Genomic DNA, 27,284 nt, shown 5'->3' on the forward strand with positions numbered 1-27,284 from the left:
CATGTAACTGTATGTCTATGACATCTTGTGTAGGGTCCTTAACTGTCATACAAGTAGTCTGTCCTGGAGTGGATGTCTGTGTCCTGTTAACTGGAATGTCTGGTGTCTGAGCTGTAAGCTTGGCTGTTCGATCTGCTAGATCGTTACCTTGGGAGATGATATCAGTGACTTTCGTATGTGCTTTGCACTTCATGATAGCGATAGCTGTCGGTAAATGTATTGCATCTAACAGAGCTTGAATGAGGAGACCATGCTGAATCTTGGTTCCATGAGAAGTCATGAAACCTCTCTCCTGCCAGAGCACCCCGAAGTCGTGTACAACTCCGAATGCGTAACGTGAATCTGTATATATGTTTACTTTCAGGTCCTTGGCACGTATGCAGGCTTGGGTCAGAGCAACTAGCTCTGCTGCTTGAGCAGACAAGGTGTCAATACGATGTGTTTCTATAACTTCGGTGTCAGTAGTCACTGCATACGCGGCTACTAGTTCTCCTGTACTAGTTCTCATACATGAACCATCCACATAAAGTGTAAGGTCGGGATTAGGTAATGCAATGTCTGTCAGGTCTTGTCTTGGCTTAGTCATAGTATTAATGACTTCCACACAGTCATGTGTGGCAGGATTTGAAGTAACTGATGGTAACAGGGTAGCAGGATTTAGAACGTTGCAGCGTCTGATTTCTATGTGTGGCTGGAACAGTGTCAGTTCATAACCTGTTAAACGTGCAATGGTCAAGTGCTGTGTCTGTGTTCGGTTTAAAAGAACTTCCACGGAGTGTGGAACTTGTACTGTCAAGGAGTGTCCTAATACTATGGAATCACTTTGTCTGATAGCTAGAGCTGTGGCTGCAACTGACTTGAGGCACGCAGGCAAAGCCTGGGCTACTGGATCTAATGTGCTCGAAAAATAAGCACAAGGCTTGTACTGTCCTGCTTGATCTTGTGTGAGAACAGATAATGCAGTACCATCACGTTCTGTGACAAAAAGTGTAAAAGGCTTACTGTAGTTCGGTGTAGCTAGAACAGGTGCTTGGCATAAGGCTTTCTTTAATTCATTAAAAACAAGTGTATGTTCAGATGTCCAAGGGAGGACAGTCGATACGGCTGCCTCCTGTGTCGTTAACTGTATCAGTGGCTTAGCTAGAAATGCATACTGAGGAATCCATTGTCTGCAGTAAGAAGTGAGGCCAATAAAAGCTCGTACCTCCTTCTGTGTCTTGGGCTGTGGAAGACTCGCTATCAACTGGATACGGTCTGGTGTCAACTGCCTACCCCACTTGGACAGTAAGTGGCCTAAGTAGATCACTTGCTGGACACAGAATTGTAATTTGGAAGGGGACACCTTGTGCCCCTGCTCGGCCAGAAAATACAGGACTGTAAGTGACGCATGCTCGCAGTCACGTTCAGAACGGGCTGTGATCAGTAGATCATCGACATACTGGAGCAGGGCAGTGTCGGTTTGCATGTGAATGTTGTCTAGTTGTCTCTTAAGTGCCTGACTGTAAATACTAGGACTTTCTGTGAAACCTTGAGGAGCTCGTGTGAATTTATAGCTCCTTCCATTTAAACAAAAACCGAAAAGGTACTGGCTGTCTGGATGAATGGGGACACTGAAAAATGCATTCTTGAGGTCGATAACAGTGAAAAACGTAGCTTCAGAATCAATAGCTGTCAATAGGGATGAAATATCTGGGACTACTGGGTACTGGGGTATGATACATTTATTAAGTTCTCGAAGGTCAATCACTAATCGATATACTGGAGGTGCATTTGGATCAGTGCGTTTCATGACTGGAATGATAGGAGAATTACATACATTGGAGTCAGTTTCTACAACCACTCCTTGAGCGATGAGCTCATCAATAATTTTGGATAAGGATGCTACAGCCTCAGGTGGCAATCTGTACTGTCTGATTCGTGGCAAGACTATACCTTGCTTGAGAGTCACACGATGGGGTGTGATTTGCATAAAACCTACATCAGTTGGACCTTGCGCCCATAAATGCTGCGGTACATTTGACAATCTTGGATCAAAATCACGTAATACATAGTGACCTTTAAAATCTCTTAAAAACAATCGGATTCCTTCTGGGGAACAGCAAATAACTGCACCTAATTCTTTCAATGTTTTAATACCTAACAAATTTTCTGGACATGACTTCGTAAGTAATAAATCAGTAGTTCGGGACAATGGACCAACTTCTAGAGAAACTGGTTTTGAAATCTCGTTCACAATAGGCTTTCCTGAAAATCCAAGGGAAACATTTCTAGAGCCTGAGAGCGGAGCCCCTGGAACCTCGTCATGACTGATAGTAGTCCTACTTGCCCCTGTATCAATCAAAAACTTTCTGTCTTTCCCTAATATTTGACTGTGCACATAGGGACCCTCTTGATCTACAGGTATCTCGATGAGAGGCAAGCCTACCTCCCTCTCTAGGCTGTTTCATGAATACTGTTGATACTCTGGATACTCTGACTGAGCATACTGGTACATTTGCTGTGTAACATGCTGTGTTGCAGCGACAGGCTGCGGTGCTGGAACTGTCTGTTGTGCATTCTGTGGTGGCTGAGAAGTCTGTGAGACTTGTTCTGGTCTAGGCGGACGTGGTCTTTCTTTAGTCTTACCAGTAGCTATGTTGTGTTTCAGAACTGCACACTCGTTTATAAAATGACCTGGCTGTTTACAATAATTGCATGTCCCTTTAACGGGAGCTGCAGGATGACTGGCTTGATTCGGACCCCTCTTCTGACTGTCTTGTGGAACAGATTGTGCAACTAGTACTTTCATTTTTGTGTCTTTCATACGTCTCCTTTCGTGTTCTTGCTCTTCCCTGATTCTATTCTGGTGATACTGGAGCATTTGAAGCATTTGTGACGGGGTACTAGCTTGCCAGGTACTTTCGACTTTCAAAACTCGATTTTTAACTTGTGGGCTTGAATTCTCGACTAGTTTAGTAACAAAAAGATGAGGGTATGACTCGCTACCTGTCTTCAAACCACTGTTAATAATAAAGCATTTTTCAAATCTAGAATAGAAATCACTAGTGTCTTCATCCTGTTTCTGTTTGCATGCTGAGATTGCATCCCAATCTTCCTTTTTCGTGGATAATAACCTTGGCAAAACTTGTATCAATAACTCGGGCAATTCTTTACATTTGTCCCCAAGACCGGTACCTGGTACTCGTATTTTATCTTCAGCTTCTAGAGCTGTCCAATCAATCTTTTTCTCTCCCACCTCCCATTCTTTTTCCTTGAGTTTTTCATATACCCCTGCGGGCAACAGGACCTTTAACATTTTAATGATATCAGGATACGTGTATTCTCCCATACGGAGCATGTCTTTTAATTCTCGATGGAACCCTGCTGGGTCTTTGTCGTGACAAGGAATTAATTTCTTCATCTCTAAGAGTTCCATCTTGGTGATAGGGGTGTAAACAAATACTCGTTGCATTTCACCACCCGCTGTCCTAACTGGGTGTACTTCTCGTAACGGATGCTGTCTATCTATGTAAAATGGTTTACTTTCTGGAGGTGAGACGTGAACAAAATGCGGATTCAGAAACGTTCTATATTTGTGGCGCTGTTCTAGAATGACACTAATTAAATCGGTACCTAAACCTTTCCATCTATACTGGAGCAACTCGTTCAGAACATCATGTAATGGACCTGGATCAGAATGTTGTCCCTCATACAGTGTAATGAGGTGCTGGATCATATACATACCCACCAGTCGCTGCTCGGCTGGGGGCAGTTTCAGAAACATTTGTGCCACTATTTCGTCTGGAAAAGTGGTAGAATCAGTAGCCCATCGGACTGCTGATCGGGCTAGTTCTTGTTCATGCATGGTACTAAGTTCACTATAACCGATACGTGATTTCAGAATGTGATCGGTAGCTTGAAATATTTGTTCAAGATTCTCTTGTTCTAGTGCTGGAAGGTGAAAAACTTTCTTGTGTTCTAGGCGTGAATGTCGGTCTAGAAGTCTAGATTTACCTACATACGCTATTCTGGCGGTATTCTCGTCTTCTACCTCTTCAGTATCAGTGTTGTCTTCTTTCTCGCTTACTTGTGCTGCTTTGCGTTTCTCGTGTAACCTTATTATTTCCTTACAAATTTTCTTGTACATACTCTCTATACTACTGAGTGTCTTGTGTCTTCCCTCGGCTATATGATCACTCCACTTTGTCAGAATTCTCATTTCGATCGGATCTTTAGTCGGACAATCTTGTTCCCTTACTAAACAATTGATTAGAAATTTTAATAGCATGAGCTGGGTCTCAGCTTTCCTTAGAGACATGATTTCGCCAATACTTTCTGGATCGTCTCCTGTACGGATGAAACTATATATTCTGTCTAGATCTTCTTTCATATTCGGTAGGGTGTCCAAATACTCGGTCACCCGTCTTACACGCAATGAATATATAACCATATTATCATCGCCTGGGACTGGATCATAACGGCATTCGGTGAGAGCTCGTCTGATATCTGCAACGGACTGATATTTGGGCGTACGCTGTAACGCACGTTCATGTAACTCGACTAACGTTACACGTTTGTGTGGCGGCGGGGTACCAGGAGGACCTCCCCCCGCGGCCCCTATACTAGAATCGTCGACTGATACTCTTCGTGCTGGCAGAGTGACCGATGTAGCGGGAACTTGTACTACGGGCTGGACCGGGGGTACCGTAACAGGTGCTGTAACAGGTGCCCCGGTGGCTGGAGGAACAGGAATTACATTATTTACAGGAGCTGGCGGAACAGGATTTGCATATTCTGGGACTGTGTCGTCCAAATAGGACGAGAGAAAAATATCAGCTGCGGTCGGTTTGTGACGTAGCTTAATCGGAACTAATGGCGGCGGAAAATTACATGGTGCTTCCGGGGTTGCTTTTGGCAAGCCCTCGGCAAGAAGAGGATACATACCCTTAATAAGGGCATTTCTCTGTCTGTCTGACTGTTCGGCTTTAACTCGTTCACCTACTTCGATTAATTCCCTTTCTTGGGCTCTTTCTGAGGATTCTCTACTTAATTCTGACTTTCTGATTTCTTTTTCGGTTCTTTTATGAGATTCTTTGCGCCATAACTCGATGGCATCTTTCTGGGACTGTCTGGATTTCTTTTTCCATAATGCTTCTTCTACTCGCATGATGCACTCGGCATCCCATGTACCTGATACAGGCCATCTATATTTCTCTTCTAGATCTTTAGTATACTCGACCCATAAGTCTAGATATAATATGGCACTTATGCCATGTTTATGATACATAAAGTGACCTGGACTGTCCCTAGGCGGGACAGGAACTGCTTCCTCGAGCAGACCTTTTCTAGTTTTTAACTGACGTAGTCTTGAGAACAGAGGCATGACTGGACTGGAGTCTGAACACAATACAATACACAATGAACACAATAATAACTGAAAAACAAATCATTCATACCACGACATTGAAAACACATGAATTGACATTTAACAGTTCGGACAGAATATCACCTGGAATACTGAGAACAGAACACATGAATTTCTCGAGAACAGAACAGAACGTACTGGAATGACTAGATGCACTGCTAAAACAGTACGAAACTTACCGGTCTCATAAAGAGACACGTCAGGACCCGCATCCACCTAGGTGGACACTTCGTGTTGGATCTGTGTACCCAAACCCACGGACCAGAGACAAATTAATTGACCCTGTCTAGATACTACCCCAGCAATGGTACTCACCGGGCAGCAAGAACGGAAGGCCTCGGACTGGACTGGACTGCTACGACGACGGACGGACGAACTTCGGACTTCAGTTACAGGTGGGCCTCCGGATACCTCGGACCTTGGACTCTCGGCTTGGGCTCTGGTCGGGACTCGCCGCGTTCCTCCACCGCCTCGTCTGGACGCTGGACCGCAACCTCCGTCTCCTCCGTGGGCCTGAGGGATACTTGAAGCAGAAATATCTGCACGTGGCCGGTATGGTTCCGTCACGGCTGCAGAGGATCAGGGGGCCTGCGTGGCTTCTCCGGCGCGTGGGGAAAGGGCAAGTCCCTGTTCGGGCGCCATTATGTGGTAAATAAATAATTAATTACCGGTTCTATTTTTCAGGATACTATATAAACAGATAGCTCAATAAATAAGAGTCAAGATTCGAGGTAGCTGGAGTCTACAGGCTTTAATTAATCATAAAAGGACAGGAACAGGACAGCCTGCATGGGAATGGGATGGCAGCTGCCGGGGGCAGGATCTAGGAGCATAAGGGGGTAAGGGGTAACTTTTAATAACAGTGCACAATATTTATAGTTAAACAAATACATTGCATTCAATACAGTAGGCGTAGCAGTAGGCGGAGTTTGTAGCAGTCGCGAAAGATAAGGCATAAAGTGGGTGTAACAAGAGGTGTGTACAGGGCGTATACATAGACATGTGATGCAAACGTAACAGAATATGTCATAAACGGGGCGGAAACATGGAGGGGGCTACCTGAGCAGCTGGGACCTCTAACCTAGTGGTGCGCGTAAACTGGCAATGACGTGTTACCAGGGAGAACTGGGGGCTATGACTTCTGCACTAGAAGAGGAGACGAAAGTCTGAAGGGTCAGAGCGACATGTACCTAGGCATATCTAGTATCTGGTGTTTATAGTACATGTTGATGGAATCCAAAAGTTATCAGGGTAAAGGCTAACAGACACTAAGACTGGTGCATGCATTATTCTAAATGTATTGCATGTGCGAGGAATATTCTATGAATATGAATACAGTATTTCTCTTTCATGGAGACATAAAGGCTAGACCATGACGGAGACTATTGATGCGATTCAGTAGCTTAGGAATGCACAGAAGGAGGGCTGGACTGATAACTAGAAACATAACATACTCTTGGCAGACTGGGAGGCAGAGCCAGGCCTAGCCGGGCACTGCGAGGCATGAAAGTAAGTGAAGGGTCAGGGATACAGGTGGGGGCTGTATCGCTCCTCGGAGAGGGTTCAGGAGACAGGAGCTGAATCTGAGTCCGGGCCCTTTTGAGGCCTAGAAACGGGGATAATTCAATGAATTAACGTGCACACTGTAAAATGTGGCAACGTAGGTTTACATAGGCCTAATATTCGTTGTATTCACGAAGACTGGAAACTGGCATACTAGAGATGGACACAACTGTAATTGCGTCTTTAATTGATCAGAGGGGAATACATGCATATCGATCATGCACATTTATCATAACATGGGGAACACGTAGGCACATATGACATGGTAAAATTTACTTTTCCACAGTCTCCCTCTCTCTGTCTTCCTCTCTCTCTGTGTCCCTCTCTCTCTGCCCCCTCTCTCTCTGTAAATGTAAATGTAAATGTAGTTGAGCTTATATAGCGCACAGCTACCCGCAGTGGGTGTCCCGGCGCTTGCTTAGGGAACCCGTCCTGATATTCCCCTGTGAGATATCAGGGTATCCACAAGGTGAAAGTCAGGCATCCCGCCGCAAGGGGCCGTTGTGGAGATTAAGCAAGCTATTGCCCAGAGTCGCAGAGTGTGAACCCGAGAGTCGAGGAGGCACCGGGGCGAGAATTATCGAGTCCGTGGAATTTTTAGCCCAAGACCCGCCGAGGCGGGGAATTGAACCCTGGTCCAGGACCGATCTCAGCTTCCGGGTCTGCTGCCTCTAACCCCTGAGCCACACTTCTCTGTCTCCCTCCCTCTCTGTCTCACTCTCTCTCGCTCTCCCTCACTCTCTCTCTCTCTCTGCCTCCCTCTGTCTCCCTCACTCTGTACGTCTCTCTGTCTCCCTCTCTCTGTCAGTCTCCCTCTGTCTCCCTCCCTCTGTCTCCCTCTGTCTATCTCCCTCCCTCTGTCTCCATCCCTCTGTCTCCCCCCTCTGTCTCCCTCCCTCTGTCTCCCTCCCTCTGTCTCCCTCCCTCTGTCTCCCTCCCTCTACCTCCCTCCCTCTGTCTCCCTCCCTCTGTCTCCCTCTCTCTCTCCCCCTGTCTCTATCTCTCTCTGTCTCCCTCTCCCTCCCTCTGTCTCCCTCTCCTCCCTCTGTCTCCCCCTCTCTCTGTCTCCCTCTACCTCCTTCTGTCTCCCTCTCTCTCAGTCTCCCTCTTTCTCGGTCTTCCTCTCTCTGTCGCCCTCTCTCTCTGTCCCCCTCTCTCTCTGTCTCCCTCTCTCTCTGTCTCCCTCTCTTTCCCTTTCTCTCTGTCTCCCTCCCTCGGTCTCCCTCCCTGTCTCCCTCCCTGTCTCCCTCCTCCGATTCCACTCCCTCTGTTTCCCTCCCTCTGTCTCCCTCCCTCTGTCTCCCTCTCTCTCTATCTCCCTCTGCCTCCCTCTCTCCTTCCGTCTCCCTCTCTCTCGGTCTCCCTCCTTCTGTCTCCCTTTCTCTCAGTCTCCCTCTCTCTCTGTCTCTCTCTCTTCCCCTCTCTCTCTGTCTCCCTCCCATCTGTCTGTCTCCCTCCCTCTGTCTCCCCCTTTCCTCTGTCTGTCTCCCTCTGTCTACCTCTGTCTGTCTACCTCCCTCTATCACCCTCCTCCCTCTGTCTGTCTCCCTCCCTCTGTCTGTCTCACTCTGTCTGTCTACCCCTCTGTCTGTCTCCCTCTGTCTATTGACTTCTGTCTGTCACCCTCTGCCTGTCGCCCTCCCTCTGTATTCCTCCTTCTGTCTCCCTCCCTCTGTCTCCCTCCCTCTGTCTCCCTCCCTCTGTCTCCCTCCCTGTCTCCCTTCCTGTCTCCCTCCCTCGGTTTCCCTCCCTCTGTCTCCCTCCCTCTGTCTCCCCTTTGTCTCCCTCCCTCTGTCTTCCTCCCTCCCTCTGTCACCCTCTGCCTGTCACCCTCTGTCACCTCACCCCAGCTTCCCAGGCGCACACACAGCCGTATCTGAGTACTTCACAGGTCTTTAAAAGACCATTTACTTATTAATGAGGCTTTTTTGTGAATCACCACGCCCCATAGAGTAGAGTGTCTGGCCGCGCTGCTACCGCAGTGTTTGCTGACACTTTTTTTTTTTAAACACAGGTAGGATGTCTGCAAGGCAATTTAAAGGCCGGCAGCCCATTGTCATTCTTTATGTGATGATCAGCAGCAGACAGAATGACAATGGGCCTGTCCACAATGTGCTCGAGGTAGGGGAGGGGCTGCTGCAGCCTCTAGAGTTCAAAGAAAAGTGTGAGGCCCCAAGTGAGAGAACGTTTAAACTCCTGGGGCTTCTCGCAGCGGAAAAGTACAGCCTGCTGTAATTGTGAAAATTAGGGACCAAATGCGTCCATAAAAGGAATGCTGACGGCCTCCCTGCTCAGAACACATGAGCGTCCGCTTCAGCAACGTGTGCTGCATGAGTGAAAATACCACATTGTAACTGGGCCTGCATCAGACAGATCAGCGATCCGGGGGGGACAAGCGCCCCCTCTTCCCCCCCTGTGGACACCCATGCCTCTGTCCCTGTCACTGCTTCCCTGCCACTGACCTTTTGCACTACCCTGCTGGGCAAAAGCATTCCTGTGGGGCCAGCACTTAGTGAGCATGTGTCTTTCCTCGCATTTTGAGCATTCATGCCTATACTTGCAATACTCCCACAAGCACTGGACCCTGTTATGGGACCAGTAAGCGCCACTGCTTCCCGTCTGACCTCTCCCCGCTACACTCACCCCTTTCTGGGTGGGATATCCGTGAAAGGACTTGTATATCCCCGGCCACCCACTTGCCATGTAAGTAGACAGGGCAGGTCACTCTGAGTCATTGTCCTGGAGGACCAGCTCATTATCCAGCTGCCCCCAAATACCATCTGCAACCTCTGCAAACGAGCACAGAATTCCTCATTGTGTTGCACCCAGTCCCATCCTCCGAAAGTAATTTGAGCCTATCTCATGACATCAAGATACTTGAATAAAGCCACGCACGTTCTGGATATTTCTCACAATATGCACTCTAATATATATAAAAGGCTGCTGTTCAATTCTCAATATTGTCGGGCACCTTAGGCCGGTGGGACAGAGGATCCCTCTTTCTCCTTTAGCTCCCTATGCAAAAATCTCTATGTACTCCCCCTTACAAATGCGCTCTTTCGTTGCTGACATTAAATGAGCACCCCCCCGGCTTAGCATTACCCAGGTACGGGAACTTCTTGCTTTTTATCTCCTTTTTCTCCCCTTCGGCCTTCTCCTTGGCCTTGTCCCCAGTCTCCATAACTTTCTCCTGTAGTATCTCACTTGCGCTTTATTTTGTCTTAACCGCTCTCAGGTACTGCCCCCTCTGTACCTTGATCTTGAACGTCCTTCCCCTTTGAAAACTGCAAGCCAAACTCAGGGCGCTCTTGTGTGTCCAGACCCACAGCCTGTACACCCACTTCCACACTCCTGGCAGTGCCCACCACACAAGGCTTTCTTACCTGGCCTCAGGGTCAGGGCCCGCACCAAAGCCGTCACTCCTGATGCTGTCCTCACCTCTGTTTGGATGGACACTGTCCTCGCTGAGCCACAACAGACACTGGCTGCTGCAAAACACCAAGACTCCTTTAATATGGAATAAAATGTATCTGTCAATGAAAATTATATCATGTCCTTAATAACTGATTCACACGTGTTGAACTTTACATCAACCCCAACTCACAAATATGTAGTTAGACAGGCTCTGAGTCCAAGGCCCAGGACTTCTGATTTATAGGTCACAGGTGGGAGGGTGTGTAGCTGGCAGGCAAACACAAAGGGGCAAAATATTCAATCTATCCCACAGATAGGCGCAGCGACATTGCAATGGGTTAAACAAGATTGCCATAATAAAGCACACATGGCTGGAAGGGGTACATGCAGTCCCAAAACCACCATAAAAACACAAGTTAGGAACACATAGCCAAGTAGGGCCCATTACACATAGTGATCACGCGTCCTCCATGCCAGACATCTGGACACTTTCCCCACTGGCAACATTGTGTCTGCATGAGGTCGAGATCTACCTGTAGTAACCATCAGACAATTATTTTGTGACTCTAAAGGCAGCAATCCACATTCCTCACCATATATGGGCTGCCGGAGAACTTTTATGACCTATTGAAAATTGCATTTAAGAAGGATGCCAACTGAATGGAAATTGAGACAGTCCTCAGACCCTGTATCTGTTCCCCCGGCTGCTCTGTTTGATTAAACAAACTGTTCCTGTTTTACCAAATGCCTCTTTTCTGTTGTTTTTTTAGGGTATTTTGTGTTCAAGCAACAACACTTCATCTTCCCCAATTTCTCCCTCTTCCAGATCATCCTGATCATAGTCCAATTCCACATCAGCATCCCAAATATAATCACTATGACTCCAACTTGTACCAGGCACTTCACCATCACAAATACCACCATCACCAAATTGAGCCTTATAAAGATCCTGGTAAAAACACTGCTCACGCACAGTGGATTCAAATCCCAATTCTTGCTGCTCCAATGCGCAGTGCATCACTGTCCCAGAGCTGGCTGCAAAGTCACAAGCTCTGACTTTAAGCTGGAGCCCCAAGGTTGCACTAGACTCTCCCGGCGATCATTGCTAAACTTCAGCAATCGCTGGACCTGCCTCACCCACCAAGCTGGCACAAAACTGATGCTAACCTGCCTCCTCGAGGACAAAGAGAGGCCTGGCTTGGCACCACACCCACACCCAACCCTCCCTCCTGGGGCCCCTCTCCCACCCACCCCACATGTTGACCGTGCTCTTGTCTCAGGGGACCTCCTCTGCCTGCAGCTGCTGACCTGAAACACTACCCTCCCTGGCGCAACAACCCATGCACAACACCCCCTATTTGGAAAAGGGCCACTCTCACTGCTCTTCATACCTGGGTCCCAGTTCTTTGACATCCAGATCAGCCTACCCCACTGACACAGGGACCAGTACTACGGCATTGTTCACACTTGCAGAGGCCACCCCTTCTCCTTGCATCCCTTCCCCACTAGCCGATGCTGAAACTATCTCAGTGCGCCATCCAGTGAGCAGCTACCAGGCTCCCTCCCTCTCATCAGTCAGGGCTTCCATTGTGGTCTAGATAAGTCCAACAGTTGTATGACCCAATCCTGCAAGAGATTAGCACGCATGTCTTTTCGACGATGCGTTCCTTTAGCACGCAAGTCGTCACAATGACTTGCTTTAGGGCGGCGCTGCACTTTGGAATAGTATCATTTACTATTCCAACTCCAGTCTGCGCGACAGTAGGGAATGCTCCACCAGTGCGGCCTCCTAAAGCAAGTCGTAGTAATGACTTCCATGCCAAATGAATGCATGGTAATGGCGTGTTCGTTCTATTGCTGGCGTTGTAAAGGCACATTGTGATTCCGGCTTCCTTTTAAAGGATGTTCCCAAGTCCAATGGCAGATCCTCAGCATCAGAAACCACGCCCCCTGATGTCAGTGCAGCAGACACCCTCATGCGACCGAGGGGAAACATTGCGCTCTCCTGCTTCCATGGGGTCCACAGGTGAGAGCGCACCTCGTACCAACTCCCCCACAGGCTCTGCAGCAACAGGCCATGCGCTCTAGCACAGGCCCCACCCCGGTCTCTCTCCTGAGCTCGATTACCCTCCCTCACGGCGCATCTGCAGCAGTGCACTCATAGGCCTCCCTTCCCCACCCACACATTATGATCCGCAAGGCCTGCTCTGCTGAGGGGGGCTGCCCACCTTAGCACGCTACTTCCCCCTCACAACAGCAGTGCAGAGAGGCACCGTAGCCATGATGGCTGTCTCGCCGTGCTCAGCCCTGCCACTCTTCCTCCTACTGCTTACCGCCTTCACCACACTTGCTTGTTTCTGAATTGGAGAGGGAGCAGGCTATCACTGCTGGAGACACCACTTCAATGACCTCTGTCGTGGTCGCACTATGCTCGTAATACCTACTTGCTAGGGGCCCCTGTACCAATAGATCGGCCATGCCTGTTTGTTGCGCGGTAATCAGGGGTTCCCGAACGCTCTCACTTAACTCCATGACCTGATGCGGACGAGCACAGGAGAGCTGCAATGCTGGTGAGACTAACAGGCCAATAGTAAAAACGTCATTGGACGTATCGACCGGGATCCCTTGACCCAGCATGATTGCTGATTTATTATGCAAGGACATTAGATGACTGCACCTTGATAGCCCATGTCTGGTCTCTATCTCGTATATTTTAAGAGTGCATTCTTTGCAGACTTTTTCTGATAATATAGCAGATGTTTTTGTTGAACTACAGTGGAAGCTCCTTCAATTGATATTTTTGTCCTGATGATGATCCTCGAATTCCTATAGAGTTGAAACGTCGTTGACGCCAATAATGTGGCTTTAATGAATGAGGATACTATTGTTTTGTGGTACATTTCTGTTTTGTTTAGAAACCTGTCTTTGTGATTTTCCCTCAGCCACTATTTGTTTAAACCTGTCAATGTTCACAATTGTAACACAATTTGTGTAACTGTATGAGCGCCCCAACTATTGTTTTTTAATATATCCTTTTTTTGATAATATTAAAATCTATTTGTGGTAAAATTGAAAAGATTATCTGTACATGGATATTGTGTGTTTGAGAAAACCAATAGTTGGGTAGTATATTTCCTTCTTTCTTGGCTTGACTTTTTTCTTTCTAAACCAATTTTGTATTTTTTTAAATGGAGTACCTGAACCATTGTTTGTATTATATTGTTAATTACCCCTGGTTCAGGACCTAGGGTTGGCTCTGTTGTTTGTAATTATGACCTGGACCAAGGTGTGGAATGGCACTTGAAAAAAGGTTGAACTGAGCCTGCCGTCCAGTGTGTATTTTCATCCGTTTTGTATTTTCACCTATAATGGCACCCAGTACCACATGTCCTGTCCCTAAGAAGGTCAGTGGCCCCCCTGTGCCCTTTGACCAAATCTTCTGCCCTTCGTCCCTTGACCCTACCATGAGCCCGAAGATCCCAGTGTGGTAGGACATGTGGCATAAGAAAGGCCCCCGCAGTCCCTGCAGTGCAGGGGGACCCCGAGCTCCAGGAGGGGCTCTCAGCTCAGTACTCTGGCCTGACAGCTCCTGAGTGAGTCTGGAGGGGGGGGGAGGGCCCTCTATGTACTTTTCAGGAGGGGGGTGTCAAGTTTCGTTACACCACTAGGATTTCACAGGCTCTTCCTCCTCCTGTTGACAGTTAAGACACCGTGCTGTAAAGCTATTGCCTCACACACAGATGTCATCACTGTCGATATTCCATTGAAACTGCATTTGCGTTTGTTTGTGCATCACAAGTCTTAGCGCACCATATCTTTTTAAGAAAAAAAGCTCCTCTGGCTCTCTACTTCACTCACTAGGCGGGAATCAGTGGATTAAATGGGAATTAGGCGCTGGGTTTAAAGTGTCACAAATCACACCCCTCTGGTGATAACAGCAATTTGGCCCAATACTGCGATAAGGGCACAATAACACCTCTATGCTCATGGCGTAATAAGGAGGAATTTGTTATGCCCCAAACTGGACATGGTAGTGACCCCCACGGCCAGTCACCATCAACGGATGCCTCTGGGACACCGCTGACACGTGATGGAATGCTGGTGATTATACCATCACCTTAAAGATACAGGGCAGCTCCATGTGACTGAACGCCTACTGTGAGTTTACTTAGTTATATTTTTATTAAACGAACTTCAGTTAAAACAAGCATTTGCAATGCAATAGGTCTCGCATTTGCAAGACTTTGAGTTATTGGCATTGTAAATTACACTGCCTTTTATTTATGTGTGTTGAAAATATGCAAATGGTGTGTGAACACGCACTTTGTACTTATAGTCCTTGTTTACAAAGAGCAAGCCTGGCAGTAAAAAAGTCACATTTGCTTTCAGCCTTACTTTTTATAAGCAAGTACTATAAGTACAAAGTACGTGTTTACGCATCATTTGCAGGTAATTAAAAACATAAATAAAAGGCATTGTTATTTACAATGGCAATAGATTAAACGCTCACAAATGCGCGACCTATTGCAATGCAAATACTTCTTGTTGGAAGTACTGAAGGGATTTTGGGTGTAGCTAAAACTCTGTAGTCTGCTTCGTCCTGAGCTTCTACCCTGCTACCTTCAGATCAGATTAGTAACATTAACAATGACGGCGAACTAAATAGAGGTAGGTTCATAAAAGCACCAAAACAAATTCAATGTGCAGGTTTGAGTACATTATAAATCAATGTGGAAAGGATCACTGGTCCTGCATAACCAAGGTCTGCAGGTGGATCGGTAGGTGTCTCCCAAATAAAAGACCCTCATACACGTGTTTTGTCAGAGTCGTGTAGCGGTATATGTTGTGTCCCCGCTTCTTGTAACACGTGTCCGTGCGTAATCCTTGGGTCAGTTTTTGTTTGCACCCTCCGCCAGGAGGTTGTACCATTGGTTAAAACAGTAGTGATGGTGAATAAGTGAAATAGTGCTATAAAGGTGTTCTAAAATACCCGGACAGCCAGAGGTTCAACTTTAATATTTCTGGATTCGGGTAAAAGGTTAAGGCGTGTCGCTATGGAATTATTTAGGAATTCTAGCGCACTAATCTTGTGAGGTTAAAAGTGGTCGACATGTTTCAGCCTTATCTGCCTGTTGGTCAGTCGGCTTTCCTCAGGACCATAAAGTGATTAAGTGAATAAAAAAGGAAAAGGTAAATTTGTAACCTGATTCATTTTGTGGTAGTAGGTCACATTGTACCTGTAATAAAAGAAAAGGGAGATAGTGCAACCACATTTGTAGCGAATAAGTGGGAAAAGACACTTCAGCAATGTACAATGACATAGAGACACAGTTGAGAATTAAGAAGCATATTATTAAAAAACATTTAATTAAAAGCGAGTTGTGCAATACTAAACTCAGAGTCACATTCATATTAAGCGTCAACTTACTCATTCTCAAAATTCTATGCGGAATATTGTGATGTATAAATCCCAAAATTGTATTTAGGCGTCATGAGATCATTTCTTTACAGTGCCCTGATATTAAAAGCGCTATTTAATTTAAGGCGCAATTCTTTTGTTACATTACCATGACGTCAAAGGCGCTAATCAATTTTACTGTGTCATCACGATTATCTTAGACATTGGTATAACGATGTGATAACTGTTCGAGTATAGACTCTTACAATTATTTAAAAGTACATGCACTCGTTATTAGACGGTACCAAGCACTCGTTCTACATGTATTCTGAAAATTTAACATGTGCATACTGCCGCTATAGTATCTTTAAATGCGCACTCTGGAAAGCCTATTCAGAAAGAGATTCTATTCAAAAAGTAGGCACCTCTAACAAAAGTGTAAAACTAAGCAAAACTCAATACAGAGCAGGGTCTTCACATGTGCTTATGCGTAACTAGACCTTATAGAATGTACCTCTACATTATGTAAGACTTGTCTCCTCGGGAACCATGGCAGTTAGGGGGAGGCTTCACTGTTTTGGAGTGAGGAAAAAAGGAGTTTAGTAAAGGGGTTTTAATACTTGCAGTTTACTCCATAACGAAAAGGACAATGCTCCTCGATACCTCTAGCCTTCAAACACCCGTCTAGCAGCTTGTGCTGTCTCTGCCCTTGGTGACCCGGAATCAATCGCCAGTGTGTAGCTTGTCTTCTTTTATTGCAAAGTAATGGAAACTGAAGAGTTGCTCGAGTGTTTATACTTATTAGTTGTGCTAAATTGTTATACCTAATTTTCAGATGAGAATTGTAATAATTTCTAGCTTGGAAATAGACAAATGGTGTTTATGAGAATGTACTCTTTAGGCGCTCATTCGAAATTTTCTCATAATCAAAGAACGTTAGAAAATTCGTAATTCAGGCAAAATATCAATTATTTGTTAAGACATAACCACGGAACGGAATCATTCAGGCCCTCACTGTCTGTCTTGAGTCTGTGCACCCAACGTTGCTCTTTTTCAAATAAAATTTTAGCTGCATTCCTGTCCACAGTTTCAAGGTTTGAGTACAGCCAAATTACATGGGGAACTTGCACCTGGCGAATTGTCAACAAAAGAGGTATAAAGAGGGAAAAAGACAATTAAAGGGAAAGAAGCACAATGGCAGATAAAAAAGGAACCATAATCTCTGTGCACCGTGTGATTTAATAGAGGGAAGGTCATGCAGCACGTGTTTTTACTAATTTCCTAAATACACTTGCAATGTGCCTGGGTGAGAAGACTGCTGAACTATAAGCAAAAAGTATTGCATTAAAGCTACAGCAAAGCCTGAGAGAATCTTTATGATTTGATACCCTAGGCTCTGTGTAGTCCTAGGAGGGTTTAAGGAGGTGTGGTGTCTGCCGTAACAGTAGTTGTTAGGGGCACTCTGATATATTTGACTGAGTAAGACGGATGGTTTAACAAAGTGAAGTGTGAATATATTACACTGCAACGTAAAACCTGAATTCCAAGTAACTGCAGCAGTAAAAAATAAAGTGGGCCTTACCTCGTGGTGTGCCCCATACAAGCAGGCAGCAACCAGGGGGCATTCTTCCTCTCACTGCAGTCTCTGCGTGACACTGTTCGTGTCAGACTTGTCCTCTGCATCCCCCAACATGAACACATCAGCCAACACCTACAAAGGCTCCCTGTGGAGAAAAGAGTCACTTTCAAAATCCTCACTCACTCCTACAAATGCCTACACAAAAATGGACTCAAATACCTCAATGACAGAGTCAAATTCCACGTACCCAAAAGAAACCTCAGATCTTCCAAAGTCGCACTGGCCGAGCAGATGGAAGATCCCTCTCTCATATTGCAGCCAAGACCTGGAACGAGCTACCGGCAGACATCAGACACGCCCCCTCCCTGAACACCTTCAGGAAGACCCTCAAGACTTGGCTCTTTGGCTAAACAGATCTGCCTCCCCCCTCCTCCCCCCCCTCAGCACCTTGAGGCCCTCATGGGTGAGTAGCGTGCTTACAATTCCCTGAGTGATTGGTTCGAAAGCAGCTGACATGAGCAAAGTTCTGCATTTAGATTTCACCCTGACAAGCGCATTTATCAAGTTAATGGGACTTGATATAGTGCGTGCCAGTTTTTAAGTGCGGCTGCGAATGAAGCGGGCAATATGTTAATAAATAAAAGTATTTGGCGGCCGTGCACATTATGGGTATTGCATGGCTGTGAATATTATAGGTATTGCATGGCTGTTAATAAAGTGGGCGCCAAGTTAATAAATAAAAGTTTATGGCAGCCGTGCACATTAAAGATTTTTGCAGGGCTGTGAATAAAGCTGGCACCATGTTAATAAATAAAAGTATTCGGCGGCCGTGCACATTGTAGGTATTGTGTGGCTGAGAACATTATAGGTATTGCGTGGCTGTGAATAAAGCGGGCGCCATGTTAATAAATAAAAGTATTCTGCTGCCGTGTACATTATAGGTCTTGCGTGGCTATGAATAATGCGGGCGCCATGTTAATAAATAAAAGTATTCGGTGGCCAGTAAAAGATAAACTGGGCCTTACCAAGTGTTGTACCCCATACAAGCAGGCAGCAACCAGGGGGCATTCCTCCTCTCACTGGCGCCTCTGCGTGACACTGTTCATGTGGTTCAAAAGCAGCTGACATGAGCAATGTTCTGCATTTAGATTCCACCCTGACAAGCGCATTTATCAAGTTAATTGGACTTGATATAGAGCGTGACAGTTTTTAAGTGTTGCTGCGAGTGAAGTGGTCATAAATGTTTTTGGCAGCCGTGCATATTATAGATATTGCATGGCTGTGAATATCATAGGTATTGCGTGGCTGTTAATAAAGCGGGCGCCATGTTAATAAATAAAAGTTTTTGGCGGCTGTGCACATTATAGGTATTGCGCGGCTGTGAATAAAGTGGGCGCCATGTAAATAAATACAAGTATTCTGCTGCCATGCACAATATAGGTATGCGTGGAGGAGAATATTATAGATATTGCGCGGCTGTGAATAAAGTGGGCGCCATGTTAATAAATACAACTATTCTGCTGCCATGCACAATATAGGTATTGCATGGAGGAGAATATTATAGCTATTGAGAGGCTGTGAATAAAGCAGGCGCAATGTTAATAAATAAAAGGTTTTGGCGGCCGTGCACATAATAGGTATTGTGTGGCTGTGAATAAAGCAGGCGCCATGTTAATAAATAAAAGTATTCTGCTGCCGTGTACATTATAGGTCTTGCTCTGCTATGAATAATGTGGGCGCCATGATAATAAACAAAAAGTCTCTAAACATGACATACCAACAGCGGCTTCGCAATGAAACTGTAGTTGGTCGGTGCTGCTTCCGATAAAAACTGAAGTGATACATCGGACCAGCAACCAATAGGAAGGCCGGAAATCTTAAATAAGCCAATTGCAAGCAGCAGTCAAGCAGCAGGCGGGATTACCCTCGCTATACGGATTACTAGATGTCTCGGAGAGACAGCGCATGCACGCTGCCTACGCGAGACCTAAAAAAGAGTATGTGCCTCAGACAAATGACATACAGATATAAAACATGAAATAATACACAACCACTTCTTTAAAGCCAAACAACCAATTGAAGAAGTGTCAAAGAAAAGAGAAGAACAAAAAGCAGGGGAATAATAGAAAAAAGTTTTTTTTGTAATTACAAAGGAAAGATATTCAAGTTTGGTAATGGTTCAAAAGCAGAGAATATGAGGAGTGAACAAAAACATAATTCTCAGTAAGTTCAAGCGCAGTCCTTTACAATAATTGTGCTTGTGCTAATGTGGGCCCAAATGTATCCAACCTTAACTACAGAGGCACAGACTTCGGGCTAAAAAAACTGAAATGCCAAGGCGATTCAGTGAACTTGCTTTCTCCACAGCCAATCAGGAAAGAATGTCTTTTATTTATTTCCTTAAGTCAAAGGTAGAAAGTACACCTGGCAATTTATTGTCCCTTAATCAGGACTGCTAGGTGTGTCTTAAGGATGTCTGCAATACCTTTGTAGATTAAATCTACCCTTAGATAACTCCTATTGGTTGCAGTAAGAGCAAGGGCATTTCGGTTCACTTGGTCTTTATTCGGGAGTGAAACATATGGCTGGGATATTCTCCTACAACATCTGATGTTCATAGCCAGGCACGACTATAGACCCCTGTAATCATAAACCCATGCCAAAACCAATAGCACCAATCTCTCCCTTGAACCATGTTGAGCTCCTCCAGTAGGCAATGGGTAGCTATACTCCACTTCCAGGCATCCCCTTACATATCCCAACCTATCTCTCCATACCCTGTGCCTCAATCAACAACAGAAAGTAACTTAGTCTGTGTGTCTTACACATCAATCATAAACCACCTCTAACATTGACAATATCATTCTAGGTTCAAGAGTGATACCACAATGAAGCCAGTGCAGGTGTCTACTGAACTGAGTGACAGCATCTATAATTTAACTAAGGAGCTGGTCCTAATGAAAATGTCTGCAAAATATAATGGTAAGCAAATTTGTCTGTTACTCCTGATCTACAGCCACTGATTCTCTATCTGCATTGAAAGATACTTACCTCAGGGCCTAATTTGTAAAAGAATACTTTCCAACACCAAATGTTTTGCTCAAAGACCCCTGAATTGGTGCTACTGAGTTTCTGAAGGTGCCTAAAGCCATGGCTGTGCAGTCTTGATTCCACTTCATGCCTTTTCAGATTATCTTGTTTTCCTTCCCTTCCTCAATCTAGTACGTGGCCAATGCGCTCCTGGTGGCATCCAACCACATCAATCTTCCACCAGATTTGGAAAAGAATGGATGCACTACTGGATTGCTGGTGCATACATTTATTTTGATACACCCCTGTCCCAAAGAAAATCTTTAGGACTTTTGTTTTTGGAGATAAAAACAAAGGTTATAGTAATGTTATAATTGTGCATGGCGGGGCACAAACTATAATTAACGCTGCTAATTATAACTGGTGAGTTTCTGTGTTTTTTTTCAAAAGATTAATATTCACACTGACAAATTCACCTAACTATGACGCTACTTTAAACTTTGTTTTTCCCAGTGAATTCCGACGTTTTTTTAAAGGAAAACAGATATCTTTATTATTAGCTAATTATAACGTTACATTAACTCCTCAAACGCTGTGCGAATTCCGCCGTGGTGCTGGAGTTCTAATGAGTGGGCGGGCTGCGTCAGCCAACGGACATGCTCAGCACTAGCGAGGTAGTGCTTGTGACGGCCGTTGGCTGACGGGAGCAAGGATAGGGTTAACCTTTTCAGTGAATTTCTAGTACGTGTTTTTTTTTTAAAGTAAATTAATTATTTTTGTGAGTGTATGTATGGTAGAATTATTCTAAAATATATGTTGTGTACTGACATTATTTTAGTAAAAGAAGGTTTTTTCTCGTAACAAAACAGGATATGGTTCACAATTAACAAAATCTTTGTAAAATTTGTGAGTATTAAACATATGAATATTCAATAGCGATTGTTTATTTTCTCAGTTATTGTAACACTGATATCACAATGTCACAAGCAATCTTTTTTTGAGGTGCAATTGCTCTTGAAATGCCGGGTGTGCATAGTAGGGTGTGTATAGAGACTAGCCTCAAAGCTGAGACTTCTCTCTGTAATGCTGAATCTCTCAAGAGAGACTTGCCTCTCCTTTCAGACCTCTCTCTCAGAAGATTGTTGTGCATAGTAGGGTGTGGGGAGGGATTGCCCTCTCCTTTTACACCTCTCTCTCAGGTGACAGGTGTGTGTAGTAGGGTGTGTGGAGGGAATGGCCTTTCTACTGAGACGTCTCTCTGTAATGATAGGTGTGTGTGGTAGGGTGTGGGGTGGGACTGGGTTCTCCTTCTAGACCTGTATCTCAGATGACTGGTGCACGTAGTAGGGTGTGTGGAGGGACTGGCCTCTCTGGTGCGACCTCTCTCTATAATGATGGGTGTGCATATTAGGAAGTGGAGAGGGAATGGCCTCTCCTTTCAGACCTTTCTCTCAGTTGATGAGTGTGCATAGTACAGTGTGGGGAGCAACTTCCCTCTCCTTTCAAACCTTTCTTTCAGCCGGCAGTTGTGCATATTAGGGTGTGTGGAGGGACTGGCCTCTCTGCTGAGAGCTCTCTCTGTAATGATTGATGTGCATAGTAGGGTGTCAGAAGGGACTGGGCTCTCCTTTCAAAGCTCTATCTCAGATGATGGGTGTGCATAGTAGGGTATGTGGAGGAGCCTTAACTCTGCTCAAACCAGGGAGCATAAATAGTACAGTATGATAAACATCAACTCCTGTAGGACTCCTTCATATTGTAACAAGTGTGCGTAGCAGAGTGTATTCATGATCCCACATGAGTCTTGCAAGATTGTAACATAAAAAATATGTAGCCTTCTAATCATCCCAATACTTATCTCTAACACACTTTGTCTCAAAAACAAGGACCACAATATATATTCCTACTAATAGTGTATTGAGAAATCATCTACTCCTTTTTACTATTCACGATCCGAGAGAGTCCTTCTAGACCGTAAACATTAGTTATAAACAATATAAATGTATTATCTTCATGGCAGTTATCCCTTAGACACCTCCTCTCTAAATCTGCTGCCCTCTTATATAGCTTTTTTAGTTCATTTTCACAACAATTTTTTACAGCAATGGCGGCCATTTAATGTCAAACATTCTAAAAGCCAGCCAATCAGGTTGCTCACTCTAGCGAGACTCATGGAAGCCTCGTAATTCTGCAAGTGCATGAAGGCTCATGGGAAAAATTGGTTTCTCAACCAATCATCGGACTCTAACTTTCAATGGATGCACACCAAAACACAAAAAGTACAATCTGCTGGCCAAGATATAGCTTCCTGCTGAATTTGGTGTAATTCCGTTCAGTAGTTTTTACTAAAACCTGTCTTAGAGAAGTCTATGGAAAATGCTTGGAGATTTTGGGGCATATGTATCAAAAAAGTGTTTTACGAGTCTCAAATAGAGATTTTAAAGGAATCGCTATTTGAGATTGCAAAACGTGATGTAAATAAATATTTGCAAAAAGTTAGCGATTCAGTAATAATCGATATTGCCAATTACCAAAATTGCGATTTTTTTTAATTGCGATTTTGCAATAAAAAAAACACAAAATTGCAAATCTGCTATTCTGGAGCAGATTGCTGACATCACAACCAGGAAGTGGGACTGCCCATGCTGTTCCTGATTGCCTGAGACTGTGTTAGATGCTGGGAGCAGGAGCACATCACTCTGCAATGCAACACCATCCAAAAAACAATGGACCCACAGGGGAAGGAAAAGGAGGCAGCTGGGAGGAAGAGAAAACAGAAATTTAGTGAGAAGGAACAGGAGCTTCTCATTGAGGAGATGGTTAAGAGCCATAAAGCACTTTTTAGAAAGAAATCCCTGCACATTCCAGTCTGGAAAGCGCAACCTCTGGCTGGATATACAGGCCAAGGTGAATGCCATAGGAGTGACACAGCGCTCCATTGGTGACCTACGCTAGAGATGGTATGACATGCGCTCAAGGTCGAAGGACAAGGTTACCACCAGGCTTGCGGGGATAAAGAAAACTAGTGGAGGGTCTGTCCACAGAGCCTGCATCCACACCCCTTGAGGAGTTGGTGGAGTCCTTCCTACAACCTGAAGCATCAGCGGGGTCGCAGATATCGACATCTCCGCAACGCCAGACAAGATAAAATGCATGCTAAATCAGCCCTGACACAATATCCACTTAAGAACACACCCAGGAAAGCCCTAATTGCAAAATTAGGATGTAACTCGATTCCACATTTTCCGGCCCACCCAGCAATGCATCATGGGAGATGTAGTCACACACATAACACAGTTGAGCAAAGACACACAGCAATGATTCTGCAGTTGACATTACATAGTACAACCAAAAATGTAATAGCACGTAGGTATCCAAATTCCTACCAAGTTTATTCAGTGAACAATGTAAAGCAGGACACACAATAAGTAGTGCTTTTTTATTTACAAGTAAAACTGCAAAACAGGGTGACAACACTGAACCTGAGGAGGCACACCAGCCACAGGACCGAGCAGTGGGAGAGGACACGGATCAGACCACTCAGCCAACACCTCTGCCAAAAAAAAAGCCATCACACTTTGCCTCCACTCCCGAGTTGGAGGTAGAACTCACAGGCACACAGGATGAGGCACATCCAGAGCAAGGAGAGCAGGCACGCCAGGAGCATGTGCAGCTCCCTATGCACCGTAGAGACAACAGTTGCAGGAAACGCAGGCCCAGGGCACATACCAGCACAGTGGTAGGGGATGAACCTTCCGTATTCTCAGGCCTGGAAGGCACAATGGTCAAGGTCTAAGGTCTGCAAGCCAAAAGCATGAGATCAATAAACAGGCAGCTGGTGTCTGTCAACCATGCCCTCACAGACATGAAGACATGAAGACGGGCATTAGAGAGCTCAATGACACAGATGCAGAGGGCAATAAGGCCTGTGCAGACAGCTTTATTGAAATGATTGGAGCAATCAAAGAGCTCTGTGCTACTATGCAAAGGGACCATGCATCCAGATGCAGGGAAAAACGTCTCTTTCCGACATAATAAAATGTTTCTTCTCATCGAATTAGAATATTTGACATTTATGCTTTAGCCTGAAGAAGTCATGTGAGTTTGGGACGAAATGCGTAGGCTGTGCGGCCCAGATGTACGACCATTTGCTCTTTGCAAATTGCAAAAAAACTGTTAGCGATTCCCAATGGTGATTCATCAAGCTGGGGTCACATTTGGCAAAAAGGTAGGTCTTGTTTCAGAAAGTCCTTTTTTAGGTCTGGCCTTTAGAATTCAGTCAGCTCTTTTAAGCACACTCGTGCTTGTGGTGGCATCCACCTTGCGGGAGCGAGCAGCGGCGCGCGTGCTAATTGGAAACAGATGTTCAGTGCGCTGCTGCTCCCGCTCTCACTAGGGGCACGCTACCACAGCGCGAGTGCTGAAAAACAGCTTTTTTTTAAATTCCCTTTTTAACTGTTTTTGAGGTCTTGCCTGTGCCAGGGCATGTGCTGCTCTGGCAAGACTTTTAGTTAGTGGGCTTTAAAAAGCTGACCACAGCTTTTTGTGTGGCCTAGAGCATGCGGTTAGGCACACAGTTACGCGCGCGCCATCTGGCTTTCCTTGCATTGCTCGCGGGCACCCTTAGAGCATGCGATCAGGTGCCATCTGGCTTTCCTCTTGCTTTCTCTCCCAAGCGCCTCGCTCCACCCCTTCACCACAGAGCACGTCTCACGGCCGCACATCTTGGTAAATAAGATGCACATACATTCTGGTCAGAATTCTTACATTGTGGCCATACCCTGCTCATCTAGTAATGTATCGGCATCTCCTGTACCTCGAAATGGGGGCACGCCACCCCTCCTCGCCCCTTGCCACACATTGCACCCACCCCCTCACCTTCTCGCACATCAACGCCACCCGATATCCGTTGCACATCCGACCAGGGGCCGACTACATCCTACTCACCGCCTTTTCTCCCATCGCCACACCCTCATCCTTCCAGTCCCATACTGTTAGTCGACCTTTCCCAACATGTTGTTTATCCCATCTTCCGTCACACACATGCAGTGCCGCGACCACAATGAAGACCCTAGCCCATGACACTCGCTAGAAAACGCCCATGCAATAGGATGTCCCCCCACCGGAAATCCACCACCTACCGACTACCGTGAGCTGCTCTTCTGTTGATATTAAAGATGTCACTGTCTGTACAAATCCCACTATCTCCCACTCTCCCCTCCCCTTAATGATTGATATGTAGATTTATGAAAATAACTTCAATGAAGTACAGCTGTAATGGATAATTCTTCAGCAGCTATGAACTTGAAGTGTGGCGTGTGTAATACTGCCATGTGTTGTCTCCAATGTGCCTTATTGGGTAGAGTAAGACATGAAAATAACTTGGTTGCAATGTTTAGCCAAGTAAATGCCTCAGAGACACGTTGTACGCATTGTGGAGTTCGGATTATAACAAAGGAGTTTTGTGGGTGTAACAAACATGATTTACCCACTAATATCTGTTATGAATTCTGCTCTAAGTAGGGTGCTAAAGAGAAAAGAGAAAAAAAGCACATGCAATCTTTAAACATTTTTTTTAAGAGGGCGGAATCCAGTCTTGACTTGACCAATGTGCATATCAGAGAAAAAGATCTCCCCCACCCCCCTTTTTTTTAGGTTGAGCCTTTGCGAGGCATGCAGTATGAAGGTAGGGACTTTAAGCTCCGCCCACACTCTCAATTGCACAGATTAGGCTGCTGACAGAAGACAGGAAGGTGTTTAAGGCTGTCCCTAGACATATCCAGCAATATGCACTTCATGTTATCAGTAAGAAGCCCGACACTCTCCAACCAATAAATGCACCACATTTTTAAAAGTCTTACTTCTTGCAGTTGAACCACCTTAAACCAGTAATTGACTTCCTTGTTCTTTATTTGAACTCCTGGCCTAGATGAATTTGTGTAATGATTTCGAGTCAGTCTTATAGACACCCTGGAATTGCGGCATCTCAACGTTTCCAGGTAGATAGTTATTTAATTAGTCTTTGAGAAATCCTGTGCTGTGGTTAACAATTGCCGAAAACATTAGAGTTAGAATAATTTGTCAAACATTTCTGTAAGAGATGTCTCCCAAACCACTCTGTTTGAGAAAAATAAAATGACATGCATTTATAATGCAATGTGTGCATGAATGTGGGTTTAGATTCCGTACCATGTTCTGATTAATGTACTTTTTAAATTGGCCAACCAACAGCAGGCTAAAATATACATTCATCATTTCTAGACACTATTCACAATTGCAAACAAGCATTGGCCTAGCCAATAGGTCTCGCCTGTGGGACCTTATAAGTGTTTAGCCATGCAACAGTTAATGTTGCTTCAACAAGGATATTGTGCTGGATAACTAAAAACTTATAAAGTCCCAAAGGCGAGACCTATTTGTTACATCCTTGTATGTTTTTCAGTGATGTTCCTTTAATTCCTATAGAATGTTGTATTCTATCTGGGGTGGAACGCGGGGATTGCTGTGAGCAGTTAAGATGTGCAGTTGCTTAAAGCAGTATCTCGGGGTTTTTCTTATGAATAAACTTCTTAAAAATAAAAACCTGTTCCAGTGATTCCACTTTGTAAAAGTGGCGACGAGGGAGAACCCACCTGATGTGACCCCCGAGATTTGAGAATCGTGATTTACGACGATTGTAATTATTTCTGAAAACCTCGTTTTGATTCTTGGCATTTATCAAGCAAAAGAAGATTACAACAAAAAACAGCATTTTTGATTACCGCTCAGCCGTTCTCAAACGAAACGAAACAAATACTTTTCGTGAGTTATTTCCATAATTATTATTCTTGTATGCATCATCTATTTGTACCACTAGATGGTGTACTTTCGTCATTTATCTACAATTTTTTAGTATT

At 45.0% G+C, this 27,284-nt stretch overlaps 1 protein-coding gene across 1 annotated transcript in view; it reads left to right on the plus strand.

The window, feature by feature from the left end:
• LOC144769762 (E3 ubiquitin-protein ligase TRIM17-like) overlaps positions 1-27,284 on the plus strand; it is a 287,916-nt gene that overhangs the window by 188,723 nt on the left and 71,909 nt on the right. Inside the window, exon 5 of the mRNA XM_078653941.1 lies at positions 20,228-20,340. Coding sequence (XP_078510067.1) covers positions 20,228-20,340 — 113 coding nt within the window. The remainder of the gene's footprint in view (positions 1-20,227; positions 20,341-27,284) is intronic.

Source organism: Lissotriton helveticus, chromosome 7 (assembly GCF_964261635.1).
Source record: "Lissotriton helveticus chromosome 7, aLisHel1.1, whole genome shotgun sequence".
NCBI classification, from domain to species: domain Eukaryota; kingdom Metazoa; phylum Chordata; class Amphibia; order Caudata; family Salamandridae; genus Lissotriton; species Lissotriton helveticus.